This window comes from Gopherus flavomarginatus, chromosome 4, assembly GCF_025201925.1.
Source record: "Gopherus flavomarginatus isolate rGopFla2 chromosome 4, rGopFla2.mat.asm, whole genome shotgun sequence".
Lineage (NCBI taxonomy): Eukaryota > Metazoa > Chordata > Testudines > Testudinidae > Gopherus > Gopherus flavomarginatus.
Genome location: NC_066620.1, coordinates 1,326,202 through 1,340,379, shown reverse-complemented (window position 1 = coordinate 1,340,379; position 14,178 = coordinate 1,326,202). Strand labels below are relative to the sequence as shown.

Sequence of the window (14,178 nt, the reverse complement as noted above, 5' to 3'; positions counted from 1 at the left end):
AACAGCAAGATAGACCCCTGCAGGGAACATTCCTGCCCGGAATGAGAGAGTATTATACACTACCAGATATCACATTGGTTATTGGGGTATACGCAGCCAAACTCACAGGTACCGCTGCAGAGACACTTCACTGTTTGTCATTGGTTTTGGCTACTAGTGCACAGTCATGGATTATTTTAATCACCAAGTTCTCCAAGCTAACATCAGCATTACTGCTTGAGTCCTCTTGGATACCAATCTGCTGCTGTTTTACCCAGAATGTCACAAGAGCTGCCACGGGCCTGGCCACATTAGAATCATAGAATATCAGGGTTGGGAGGGACCTCAGGAGGTCATCTAGTCCAACTCCCTGCTCAAAGCAGGACCAATCCCCAGGCAGATTTTTGCCCCAGATCCCTAAGTGGCCCCCTCAAGGATTGAACTCACAACCCTGGGTTTAGCAGGCCAATGCTCAAATCACTGAGCTATCCCTCCCCCATTGACACAGCCTGCGGGTTTGCTTATTTGTGTGTTGGTTACTTTTGTTGGGTGTCAGAGCAGCTTCACCATCAACCCTGGGAAAACAGAAGTCTGGCTGCTAGGAAGAGATTGACCATAAGGAGATTCACCACTGGCAAGTAGTCAGGTTATGAGTTGTGGCAAAGCTTTCAGCCCTGCTGTTCCCATGGAAACCCACATGGCTGCACAGTGGGTGAAGTGTTTCCAGTTGCACTCCCTGGGCAGGTCTGGTCCTGGGATGTACTTGTAATAGCTACAGATGGCCTTGTGACCATGAGGGTTGGTGATTATTTTAGTCCAACCTTCAAACAGCTGTACACCTAAATGTACATGCTCCTTTGTGCACTCCTGATTTAGGAGTAATGTGCAGAGGCCAGTTGGATCTGCATGTACATGTGCGTGTACACAGCTCCATGCCTAAGGCAGAAGTGCACTCATTTGGAAGTCTGGGCCATTTTAACTTCTTGGTCCAGCTTCTCCACCACATTCAGCCGGCTCAGAACTGCACTGGTTGGCTATGAAATGGAATAGCACTGATTTAAAAGCCCTAAATGGGGTGTACCCGGGCTGTATCTGATGCTCCTTTGAGCCTCCTCTGAGCGGTATCTGCACTCACACGCTACTCACTGGCACAGTCTCAGTCGTGCCCTTTGTCAGCAAGGGACCATGCCTTTGCACTGGTGAAACCTGTGGTGGAGAACACACTCCCCACAGACATAGCCAAATTGGTCTGTATTTCTCACCCCTGGCTTTATTACTTTTCATTCCCAATTTTCCTTTTCTTTCATCAGACTCCAATTATGGTTGTTAATTATACTTTATTTCATTTGTAAGGTGCATTGCTACAAAAGCATTTCGTGCCCTACAACAACAAACACTGCCAATCGCTAGGGGCTTACAGAACTCACTCAGGAGTGCTAGTACAGCCCACGAGGAATTTGTAAATGTGCTAGTTTGTGACTAAATACGAGGTAATAAAAATTGAAGTCTGTACTTGCCACTGAAAACGGATGGCTTTTTGCTTCTTCACGTATATTAGTAAATGGCGATTCCAGTATGAGGGCATCTGGAGGAGTTTCTGAAACAGGAGCACATAGCACAGCCCATTAAAGCACAAAACTCAGGTGAGTTAAGACAAAGCAAAGCAAATAGACCAGAAGTGGCGCCACAGCGGAGCAATCTTTATATGCTAGAGACGCTACAAGACAAGGTAAATGCGCAAAGTGAGACAATATTCTCCTCTCAGATGGAGTGACATGAGTTACCCATTTCCTAATGGCTGAAAAGGTGTCTAAAATAATTACATGGGCCTCAGATCCTCCCTTGACCCACTGACTTCTGGCTGGGAAAGTGTGCAGCAGAAATGTGCACACCGAGGTCATGGTCAAGCTCAGGCAGTCATTTTAAAGAGCTGTGATGAACACTGGAAAGCTCTACAGCTGCATTTTTGGAATGGCGTAAAAGGGGTGTCTAAGGTAACTCAACCCTTATGAAAGCTGCCAAACCAAAACCTAAAATACTCCAGCTAGCCATAAGACAGTGCAAGTTCTGAATAAAATAAAATATTTTTTGGTAATACCACCACCGCAGCAGTGTGCCAAAGCTCACACCGAGGGATGCCCTGGTTTGCATTGGGAAAGGCTTACATAATACTAAAAGACACATTTTGGGGAATTATGTTCCAAATAAGAGTATATTATACAAAAGCATAAGATAAAATTACTTTTGCAATAAAGTCAGACCAAGGTAACCAAGCAGCAGCTAGGGCCATAAGTGCAACTTGTGCCACATAGCGAGTGCCCCTTTCCCATTAGCCTTACCTCTTTCACAAAGACGCCTCACTAAATTTGTTGCAACTCTAAAAGAAAAAAATACATTGTGTGTTAAATCAAGTGTTTTCATCACTCACTGCTAAAGAACCACAGCAAGTCAAAGCATAACATACTGTCACTTGGAAGATCCAGCTCTGAGACTGAGCTCAAGACAGCTGCACTTCAAGCCAGTGTCAGGGTTGGAAGTGTAGGCAACAGACAGTGAGTGGCTCAATTTACTGATGTTTTGCAGCAATTTTGAACACTCAGATACTGGGACAGCCTTTCAGAGGGCTTAAAGAACACCTCAAAATACTTCCTCCTCTTCCCTACTGCTCTGATTCATATGACTGGAGATTAAAGGAGCTGCTATTCAGCAAAATTCCACTTCCTTGGACATAGAGACAGTTGAGAGATGAGTGACATTTAATAAGACGCAGGATTTTTCTTAGGTTCAGACTGAGGGTATGGCTACACTTGCAGCCATACAGCGCTGCCGTGGGAGCGCTCCCGCAACAGCGCTTTGAAGGGTGAGTGTGGTCGCGGGGCCAGTGCTGGGAGAGAGCTCTCCCAGCGCTGCAGGTACGCCACCTCCCCGTGGGGCTATGCTCCCAGCACTGGGGCTGTGTTTACACTAGCGCTTTGCAGCGCTGTAACTTGCGCTCAGGGGGGTGTTTTTTCACACCAGAGTGAAAAAGTTGCAGCACTGTAAGGCATCAGTGTAGCCAAGGCCATAGAATCTGCCCTCCCTAGTTCCTCGTGCTTTGAGTCTTTCGTGGAGGTCACGGATTCTGTAGCTTTCTGGGACCTCTGTGACTTCCGCAGCTGCAGTGGCTGACCTCAGGACCGCCTGAGCAGCTGGGGTGGCCCTAGGGTCAGCCACACTGGTCCTGGGAGCTCTCCGGGAGCAGCGGCGGCAGAGCCCTGGGCCACCCCTCAACCTGGAGTAACGGCATCCACTGGAGCACACTCCTACCCCACCCCAGCACCTAAGGTTTAGTTAGGGTATTTCTGGCTTTAAAAAAAAAAGTCACAGCAGGTCACTGGTCATGATTTTTTGGTTATTTTCCACGACTTGTCCGGGATTTTTACTAAAACTACCCATGACTAAATCATAACCTTATTCATGCTCCACACACTCTCCTAACATGACCAGGATTCCCTCACTGAAACCTTCAGCAGACCCCTATGCCCTTCTTTTCACACATTGCTCCCCAAGGTTCTGCTTCCACAGGCTCTCCAGTCCTCTTACTGCCCACAAACTCTCCTGTGCTGAGGTCATCAGTCTCTCTGCTGGCCCCCATTACCGCTGAGCCCCAGTGACACACACACACACACTCTGGAATAGGTAACTGCTCTGGGATGCACAGATCAAGAGCATGCAAATTTCAGCTCACCAGGCAAGCTGAGACCTTGGGCCTTGTCTTCACTGCTATAAAAGCACTGGGCCTGACCTTACCTAGTTTACCTCATAATCTTCATTGTGTGTTTGTCATGGGACAGCTCATGCATATTATTTACCGCAAGGTAAACCACACCCCTTTTCCAGCAGTGCAGATAAGGCCCTAAGGGAGGACTGTGGGGTGAGTGGAGGGAGAGATGAAAGCTTACAAATTTCAGATAATTAAACGCTTACTAGTGAAGTGTGAATATTAAATGTTACCCACATGATTTGTGCAGCAGCAGGCATTTCAGCAATACAGAATCTGTGGCAATCTGAGCATGACAATCATTTATAAAAATACAGCTGTTTATTAATTCAAAGCAGCACATTTTCAGACAGGAGAGAGACAGAATTATCTGAAGTGACAACTGCTTTTTACTGTACGGGCAGGGTTCTGGCAGGGTGTTTTGAAAAAAATTCCCTCCCGCTCCCCCTCTTAAGACCAGACCTTTATTCTCTCTTGCAAATATAAAATATCCCAGTACTTTCATTGCAGGCTTTTTCTATCAAACTACACACTATGATAGTTCAAATGTCTACAATGGTGACAGATCTGGGAACACAAACCTGACAGTGTACCCATTCCTGTGGGGTAATTCCTCCTTTCAATTCTGGGAAGAGCTCTGCAATGTTATTAACAAAAGTCAGCTCTCTCCAGAAATTCACTTAGTTCAGAAGTACCACACGTTAAATTTGCAGGCAGCTTAATACAGTGTTTCCCAAATGGTGGGTCCTGACCCACAAGTGGGTTACAGGAAGGGTTGCCATGTCCAGGGCCGGATTAACCCATCACAGGGCCCTGGCCTAGGCACACACCCGCTTCTCCCAGCCCAGCTCTCATGGGAGGGTGTACGAGAACGAGCTGGCCCACATTCATCCCTTAGAAGTGGCTCCTGTCCTGCGGGGCTGGGCCCAGTTCCCTGGTAAAGGCATCATGGTCTGGCACACATGGTCGCAGCACCACTCAGGTTTGGCCTGGCCTTCCCATGACAGACGAGCAGCCACACCAAACCTCAGTGACCAGCCTGTGCGACAGGAGCCAGGCTGAGGGGTGAGTGCAAGGCAGACTCACTCTCCAACTCCCCCTCCCCTCCCCTCAGATCAGTGTTAGTGTCCCGGCGCTGGGATGGAGGATGCATATATGCAATGGTGGTCGCAAAAGACGACAAAAAGCAGTTGATTTGGTTGCCTTAAGTCAGTGGTTCCAAAACTTTTTACTATGAACCAATAGCCAGACCTTGTCTTAAATTACTTCACAATCAGCATCCTGCCAATTAAGGCAATGCATCTAGTTTTGTTGCTGCTTCTAGCTTTTAAAGAATTTTTCATACTTCATTTCTACAAGTGAAATCACCATTTTAACAGCTTAATTGCCCCAGTGCTGATCTGTAAATCATGCATATGTGTAGTAAGTTAGTCTGAGAAATATTTTCTAGCTAAACAAAATTTTACCCTTTCAAGAGTGTATAGGATGGAATCCAAGGAGTATGGCTTAAAAAAAAAAAAACAAACCCACACTCAACACGGTGGTATAAATGGGCGCAACTCCACTGTTGTCCAGGGAACTGTGCCTGCTTACACCAGTGATGATCATTCCCCACGATCTGCCTATTATTTCTCTCATTACATGATGCAATGCTGATCTTACTGCCTTCTAATTTCCAGTCCAGCGCTCTGGAATTCTAGGATACATGTTCTATTCACTATCCTATTTCCTAAATTAAAAAGAGCAAAGAAGAAATTATTCTGCAGTGATTAAATTCAGATACAGACACAAACCAGAATGGATTATAGCTACTATCTATAAATGGCACTACATTTGTCAAAGATCAACATAGACCTACTTTGATTATTCTAGAGAGCTGCCATCTGAATTGGAGGCTTACCCTGTGCCTAAGGAGTGCCCCCATATATAGACAGGATTGTCTCCACTTCTTGCTTTTATCCAGTCAAAAACGTGGAGTGCATCATAGGTCATTCCTCTCTCTGAGGGAGTTCCCAAAGAATCTCCCCACCCTGAAACACAAAAATTTTAAGTCACACCTAAGCCATCCAGCAAAATAAGGCATTTCTTATGCCTTCAACAAGCTGCATGCCCACAACTGGGAAGGTATCTGAAACATGAGAATATTCCTGCCTGCTGTATTGTACCTGCACACCAAATTAAAGCAGGAATGAAACAAAGACTGGCACAGTGCAGTGTCTCAGTGTATCTTGCTTAAAGTCTCAGTCAAGCTTCTACTGTTAGAACTTGGCTGCTGCCAGTTGCCAAGCAGACTGCGGGTTTGGCAAACAATGAAAGCAAGAGTTGGTGCTCCTCTTGGAAGCTAATGTTCCAGTAGCCTGCATTTCTGGTTCCACTATAGGCCAGTTCTTGCATGCAGAACGGCCACTTTCAGGTCTTAAATGCCTCTCCTCAGATTCAGATTCCAAGGCCAGAAGGGACCACTGTGGTCATCTAGTCTGATCTCCTGTTTAACAGCCCAGATAACTTCATCAAAATAATTCCTAGAGCAGAGCTTTTAGAAAAACATCCAATCTTGATTTTACAATGGTCAGTGATGGAGAATCCACCAGGACCCCTGGTAAGTTGTTCCAATGATTAATTCACTCTCACCATTAAAAACGTACGCCTCATTTCCACTCAATGTGTCTAGCTTCAACTTCCAGCCATTGAATCATGTTCGACCTTTCTCTGCTAGTTTGACGAGACCATTATTCAATATGTGTTTCCTATTTAGGTACTTGTAGACTGTGATTAAGTCACCCCTTAACCGTCTCTTTGTTAAGTTAAATAAATTGAGCTCCTTGAGTCCATTACTATAAAGCATGATTTCTAATCCTTTAATCATTCTCATGGCTTTTCTATGGACTCTCTCCTATTCATCAACATCCTTCTCAGATTGTGGGCACCAGAACTGGACACAGTACTGCAGCAGCAGTCACACCGGTGCCAAACACAGAGGTAACACACATCAGCAAGAGTAAGGAACAAAATTTCAAAACATTTAAGAGATCAAGATCCAAGAGAGGGGGTACAAGCTGTGCAGCAGATTCTGATGAGACCTTGTCCAATGGTGATGCTGCTGAGCTACAAACAGGTGTTTGATACTGGTTCATAGATCAGAAAATCAGTATAATCCATGGCTGACTGTAAGCAGCGTATCTATAAATATGGCTTGGGTCTAATCCATAAGCATCCCTCAACAAGCTAATGTAGGATTATACACCAGCCCAGTCTAAGATGTTCACTTGGTTCTTTTGCGAGTTAAAATTAAAAGAATATGACAAAGAATTTTATGAGCTTTCGGAAACAATTTACATTTCAGACTTTTCCCCTTGAACAGCCGGTGTGAAGTGTTCTGAAAGGGCAGCAAGACGTTACTAGCTCAAGCCTGGAGAAAGGGTAACATTCGGTTTGTGTGATTTAGGAAGAAAAGAGTACTGGGCTAAAACAGACTATCCCCTGCACCACTCGTTAGCAGTGGAAATGGTACGGACTTCCCTGCACACTAACAGCAGATGTAATGTACATTTTGCTGAGCAGAGCTCCAAACATCCACCTGTTGCAAGGCCAGTGGGTGGCATTCCCAATGAACTGCTTTCAAAACTTGCCTGCTGGAAGTACAGTAAGTTGGGGAGGGTAGTAAAGAAACCTATAGATGTCTGTATTTTTTCAGACAAAATCTGAGCTGTCAGAGAATAGATTGCTGCAGCAGTGTCCGTTCAATCCATGAGTTGCAGGATGGTCCAGTGATTAGGGCTCTCGCCTAGAGCTGGGCAGACCTAGGTCCAATTACCTGCTTTGCACAGACTTCCTGGGTGACTACAGGCAAATCACATAGCCTCTCTGTGTCTCAGTTTCACACCTATAAACTGGGGATAATAGCACTGCCATACCTCAAAGGGATGTTGGGAGAATAAATGCATTAAAAACTGAGGCATTCAGATACTATGGTGATGCGGGTCATATAAGTACCTGCTTTGAGAAGGGGAAAAGGTAGTAAGATCTCATGGTTTATGTGCTACACAGGGAAAGAAATCAGAGAAACATTGGAGAAGGTAACACATTCTGAGATTTTAAGAACTCAATGAAAATTCAAGAAATGTCTAATTAGTAACAGCTTCTGAAACTGTCAAAACAGCAGTTAGCTGTAAGATCAAAAGTAGCAGTTTCCAGATAAGACAGACAGAGCCAAACACAGCTTCCTAATAAATAAACAAACACTCACCTCGATAATCAAATGTGACTACATGGTAACCAAGGGAACTTAGAACCTAAATAGAAAAAAGGAAGCATTTAACACACAGCCACAAACTGAGTAACAGCTGTACTATCACTCAAACGTCACACCCAGCAATAGAGAACTTTGTTCCACAGCATGTGTTCTAATTTATGGCATTGACCCAACATCCAGGAGAAGGGAATATACAATGATCCAGGCAAGGGCTTGCACACACCCAATTATTTCAGATTGTAATTTTGTTTCTTTTTATTTCCCCAGCCACAGAACAGAAAGGAAGAATAGTCCCGTGGTCAGGGTGAGGGCCTGGAACTCATGACACTTGGGTTCAACTCCTTGCTCTGCCACAAACTTCAATGTGCCCATCAGCAAGTCACTTAGCCTCTGTGTTCCCCATCTGTACAATTGGGACAATAGGGGTACTGTGAGGATAAACACATTAAAGACAGCTAGGTGCTTGGCTGCTATGGTAATGGGAGTCATAGGAGTGCCTAAGATAGACAGATCATTCCACAAAGGCATTTGCTCTACATGTGCTCCCAGAAGAGTCTGAGCATTTCTGTGTTACCTTCAGCTAGTTTTGATCCCTACTCTATATTCTTCTCGATGTGATGGCTTGAAGCTTAACGTCACTTTTTGCATAGCACCAATAATAAAACTACAAGAGGAACCACTCAAAAGCCTCTGTCTTTTTAAATGTTCCCTTGAAGCATGAATGTTGTCTTTGAGACTGTAAATACTCACTCGCTTGGCTTTATAGTTTGCCTATAGACAGTGTCTTAAGGAAGCATTATTTTCATCTGTATGAACACCAGCTTTAAGTTCTGGAAAACAATTGACAACACCTTGCCTTGTTTGTATCAGTGCAATCTGAAAAATCAAACAAAAATCCAAAAGGAGAGAGAGATCATTCCAGCTACAGCCCCTCTTCTGGAACTATTTTACCAATAGGGATTTCAAAATTCTGCTGCTGTCTACACCACACCGCAATCTTTAGATTGTTCATGAAACAGTACAAAGGCTGCCTTATTTATATTATTCAAATGTACAGGCTGTTCCTACCCAGCTGATACACTGAATATATTTTGTGGATGCTTACGAATATTTAATGACATTAACATGTATGATAGCTCAGAAGAGGCTGTTTTAATTTTTGAATGTTTTCAACAAGCTCGAAAGTCTCCTCTAAAATATATTGTTTAGAAAACTGGTCTGTTATGAAGATTTATGTTTATGTCTTAGCACTGATGACCCTTGTAAAGTCTGTTGCAAACAAGTAAAAAAAAAAAAAAAGACACATGAACAAAGGAATTTGTTTTTAAAATGCCTTAGCAAAAGTGATGTTAAAGTTCCAGATCTTGACCACTGTGTACCAACTTACAACATTTTAAAAGGACCTACAGTGGGTAAAGTCTATTTTGGTATTTTTAGATCTTGTCTACACAAGAAAGTTGGAGCAATCAGGGCAACCCCTTTGTGTGAATACTTTGAAACGAAGAGTGGCCTGTTCTAGTCATCTAAGCCAGGCACATGGCTATTAGCTTTACAAGACTGATTTACTCTGACATATTCAGTGTGGCGCGCTGGGGGAGAGCGGGTAAAGGAAAGGCTGGCTTTATACATTTTTCAAGAAATGTAAACAGAATCTCTTTGCTATCATGCCCCTGGATGGTACACAGGACAATGTCTTCCCTACAACTGTTTGTGCTTGTGTCGAATAAATACGTAGTTCCAAGACACAATGCTCTTATTGTTTCAATTATTGCTGTGAATAGGACAGGCCTGGGGTACGCAGAACAAAGAAGCCTGAATCAGCTCTCCAACACCACAACAAAGGTCACCAATAAAACAGGGTGACAGTAATCACGTATAAGGCTATGATTGCATCGTGGAGGTTGCGGAAGTCACGGATTCTATGACTTCCAGAGACCTCCATGACATTGGGGCACCACATCAGCCCAGCCGACGTGGGACCCCTGCAACTGACCAGCCGGTGTGGGCCCCCAAACTCCCCAGCTGCCACAGGCACCAGGGGGACCCCGGCAGGTCCCCAGCCCTGCAGGGTGACAGGGGATTCCCTCCCCACCTCCCAGCCCTGCGGGCAGGGGAGGACCCCAGAGCTCTTCAGCCATCCCTGGCAGCAGAGGGACTCTGGCAGCTGCTCTCCATCCCCCATCTCCCATAGGCAGTGGTGCCCTCCCAGCTCCCGGCCCTGCAAGGTGGCAGGGGAAATCCCTCCCCAACTTCCAGTCACTGCATTCAGCAGGGCAGGGTGCTGGACCCTCCTCATTTTGTCAGAGATGTATTTAGTAAAAGTCAGGGACAGGTCACAGTTTCCGTGAATTTTTGTTTATTGCCCATGAGCTGTCCATGACTTCTACTAAAAATATCCGTGACAAAATTGTAGCCTTAATCATGTAGCAACTGCCGGCTACGTTTCTTTACTTAAAACTAACCATAACAGAGCCATGGACAGCCCTTGTTTGACCATAGGGATGGCAATCTCTGTCGCTGGATGTGTGTGGGAACGGAGTTCCCTTTTCCTAAATAGGGTAATCCATAATCATGTAAGTACTAGGTGCCTACATAGTACTTTTCATCAGCTAATCCCAAAGTGCCTTAGAAATTATTATGGCAGGACACCAGGGTGTGTTTAGGGAAGGGGCAGAAACTCAACTTCAACAGAGAACTGTCAGTGGATATCGCAGATATGTCCCCACTCCCACATCACCATCTTTCATATTGGTCTTAGCAGGTACACGTCTAAGGATTTGCGTTTTCTTCTTCCCTGGCACCACCACCCAACTACCGGTGCTGAGAAGGGATGCTCCCCTCCATTTCTCTCTCTGTCCACTAGCTTACTTATTGTTGATTCTCAATTTTTCTAGCGATGTCCTTCACACCCCACCAAAATAATCACCCCCATACATCTGATGCTCATCTATTTTCCATGCAGCAGAGTGAAGTTATCTTGATCTCGTTACTGCAACCTGCAAGATACACCAAGTTGCTCAGAAATTTGTAATCTGGGCAAGGGAAGTTTGAAAAAACTACCTGAACTGCTCCATCTTTTCTAAGCAGCTCTGGTATCTTTCAGACTCTGGGCAGCTCCACTGATGCTCAGAACCTACAGGCAGCCCCAAAGAAAGGGGCCAGAACCTGGCCAATTTGAATTTGCTGTTACATGCACTTAGAGGTTTCTTTTTCACATACCACTGACAAATTGACCAAGTATAATTTTTGAGTCCAGCTGTTGCAACGTATTTTAGATGAGCTGACTGAGGAAGGCAGGTAAAGTGGCTTGTCTAAGGTTATACAGCAAGGCAGCAGCAGAGCCAGGACTAAAACCCAAGTGTCCGGACACTCAGTCCTCTGCTATATCCACTAGACTACGCACAGCCTCTATTTATTCAGTAGTTGTGGTGAGGTTTTTAAACAGACATTGCCTGCACTTCTTGCTCAAGTACACAATAACTACAATGCTAATTTGTCCATTTGGGCAAATGGAAATTGTTTTACAGTATCCAGCGGTCCCGAGGAAACTAAAAACTGAGATGATATTTTCATTACGTTCTCTTTAAACACGAGGTGCCATCTTGCTGAAACTCAGTTGATCTTTGTTTTGGAGGAAAAGAAACAGTCATCTGCCTCTTTTGAGTTGACAAATAGCACTGGAGAAGTGACCTGAATTAAGAAGGTTTTGCTAAAGGGAGTTTCACAGGATAAGCAGCATGGCAATCAGATCATTTTACAGGCGCCAGCACTCCAATACCAATTATAAAGGGAAAGATATAATTTATAAATCCAGGAAATAATACTTATAGGCTTGTCACTAAGGAATAGTAGAACTATGGTTTGTTTTATAGAAAAGTACAATAAGACCAGGATATTTTACGATGACAGGTTTAGGGCTTTTATTTGCTCAATCTGTATAATGCAACAGTTTGGAGGAAGCATGGAGTCACTTACCTTGTAAAGTTCCACACGGTGATCCCCTCCTCTGTGAAAAGAAATTTAGGGAAAGAGGAGGAAGAGACATTAGTATTTAAGCTTCCAAAGGCACATATCTTCAGAGAGTTGTACTTTTTTCCTCCAGGTCTCTAATTAAATATGGACAAATGCTGATATTCTACAAAACATACATTTTAAATACCTTACCTAACTTCTTAGCCATTTACCTTGAGAAGACAACAACCCTTAGTTTCATTACTGGACGACACAGCAAGCATTCATTCCAAACATTGTCTTCCTGCCCAACTCCCACAAACAAGTAATAACATATGCTGAGGGAATTCCAGGTCTACCAAGAAAATGAAAGTTTTTGCTGGCTTGTGACACGCACTCCAAAAAACCCAAGCCAACTCTATCAGGAATGATTTTAAAGTTAAATCTCAACTTGTCCTTCACCTTAAGATTTCAGTATTAGCAAATCATGTTGCTAATCCATGGCAGAATCTCCAGTGAAGTAGAGTTAACAGATTTGGCTTCAGATGCTGCATTGATGTAAAAATAATGCTGAACTATCTAGTTTAGGGGTGGGCAACCTATAGCACGCGTGCCGAAGGCAGCACACAAGCTGATTTTCAGTGGCACTCTCACTGCCCTGGATCCTGGCCACTGGTCTGGGGCCTCTGTATTTTAACTTCATTTAAAATGAAGCTTCTTAAACATTTTAAAAACCTTATTTACTTTACATACAACAATAGTTTAGTTATATATTATAGACTTATAGAAAGAGGCCTTCAAAAAACGTTAAAATGTATTACTGGCCCACAAAACCAGAGTGAATAAATGAAGACTCGGCACACCACTTCTGAAAGGTTGCTGACCCTGATCTAGTTTCCACTTACTGCACTGTTCAACTTGGGCACAGTATTAATAGTTTGCCTTGTAGATTTCCCTCTGAAAACATACACACCTACGCCTGCCACGAGATCCAGTGGCTCTGCTGGTATTAATGCACACAGTGACTGGAAAGAACCGTAAGGGTTGGATTTTTTTAAAAAAACATACTCCATCTCAAACCAAACAAACAATACATTCAGGGAGAAAGCAGGAATATTTACTGGGGAAGCCACATTCTTTAGCCTAACTGATGTCCTTTTGCAAGTTAATTGGTCCTCATACAGCAGTGCCCCAGAACTCCAAGCAGACTACAAATGACCTTGGGCCTTCAGTTCATGCAGCTAAGTCACAAATACAGTCTTCTCCAATTAGAAAGATACCTTGGCATACTAGTTTGGTCGTCTACCAGCAGCACAACACTGTCATAAGGAAATCAAAATATGTTCCCTAAACTTGCCTAGATACCCAACATACTCTGACTCCTTTCTGGCCAGTGTTGAGATAGTATAGACATGATCCAAAGGAAGCTGCTTGTAGCCTCATCAGCTAGAGGAAAAGCTGCTGCAGCTCAGAATCAGTGGTTAAGCAGTGTGTTCAAACAATAGGGAGCAAAATGAGGGGCAGAAAATCCCTCTCTCCAGACAAAAAAGAACAATAAGGATGAGGAGTGATGTTCTGGTGTACTTCTATCCACTGTCCTTCCCCTTGATCCTTCACAGCCACCCAGGTTCAGAAATATAACTGATCATTTTTATGTATTTTCCTACATCACATTAAAAGGCATATTCTACAGCAAAGTGACATGTATCTTGTCTCAGGGTCCAGAAACAGCATTTGGGTTTTTCCTTCCACACCTCAGTGGCTAGCAGACACAAAATTTCAATATTTACGGATTTCGGCATTTTTAACAGTAAGTTATGTGTATCTGGGTGTGCACTGTAGAAGGACATAGCAATATCTATTAGAACTGAATGGCAAAGAGAATCAGGCTGCACCATTTTCTTCTTAGCACTGGAAAAGAATTGTGAAATGCATGCATGATTCCATAGTTCAGCTTTTAATTTCTGTGACACCCGGAGTTGCCAAGCAGTGACTCCAATCTGTATACTATATGTAGGTCCTGGTAACAGCTTCCATTGTTACAAGATGCTACACCACTCACACTGCCTAGGTCCTGACCACCAGTCCAGGGGGCTCTGAATTTTAATTTAATTTTAAATGAAGCTTCTTAAACATTTTAAAAACCTTATTTACTTTACATACAACAATAGTTTAGTTATATATTATAGACTTCTAGAAAGAGACCTTCTAAAAACCTTAAAATGTATTACTGGCA

The 14,178-nt window shown here is 43.8% G+C and overlaps 1 protein-coding gene across 1 annotated transcript in view; it reads right to left on the bottom strand.

Moving 5' to 3' along the window:
• Positions 1-14,178, bottom strand: part of ABHD12 (abhydrolase domain containing 12, lysophospholipase) — a 66,971-nt gene that overhangs the window by 15,342 nt on the left and 37,451 nt on the right. Inside the window, exons 5-9 of the mRNA XM_050951229.1 lie at positions 11,967-11,997; positions 7,986-8,031; positions 5,640-5,769; positions 2,319-2,356; positions 1,497-1,576 (exon numbers count right to left, since the gene is read on the bottom strand). Of these exons, the coding sequence (XP_050807186.1) occupies positions 1,497-1,576; positions 2,319-2,356; positions 5,640-5,769; positions 7,986-8,031; positions 11,967-11,997 (325 nt within the window). The remainder of the gene's footprint in view (positions 1-1,496; positions 1,577-2,318; positions 2,357-5,639; positions 5,770-7,985; positions 8,032-11,966; positions 11,998-14,178) is intronic.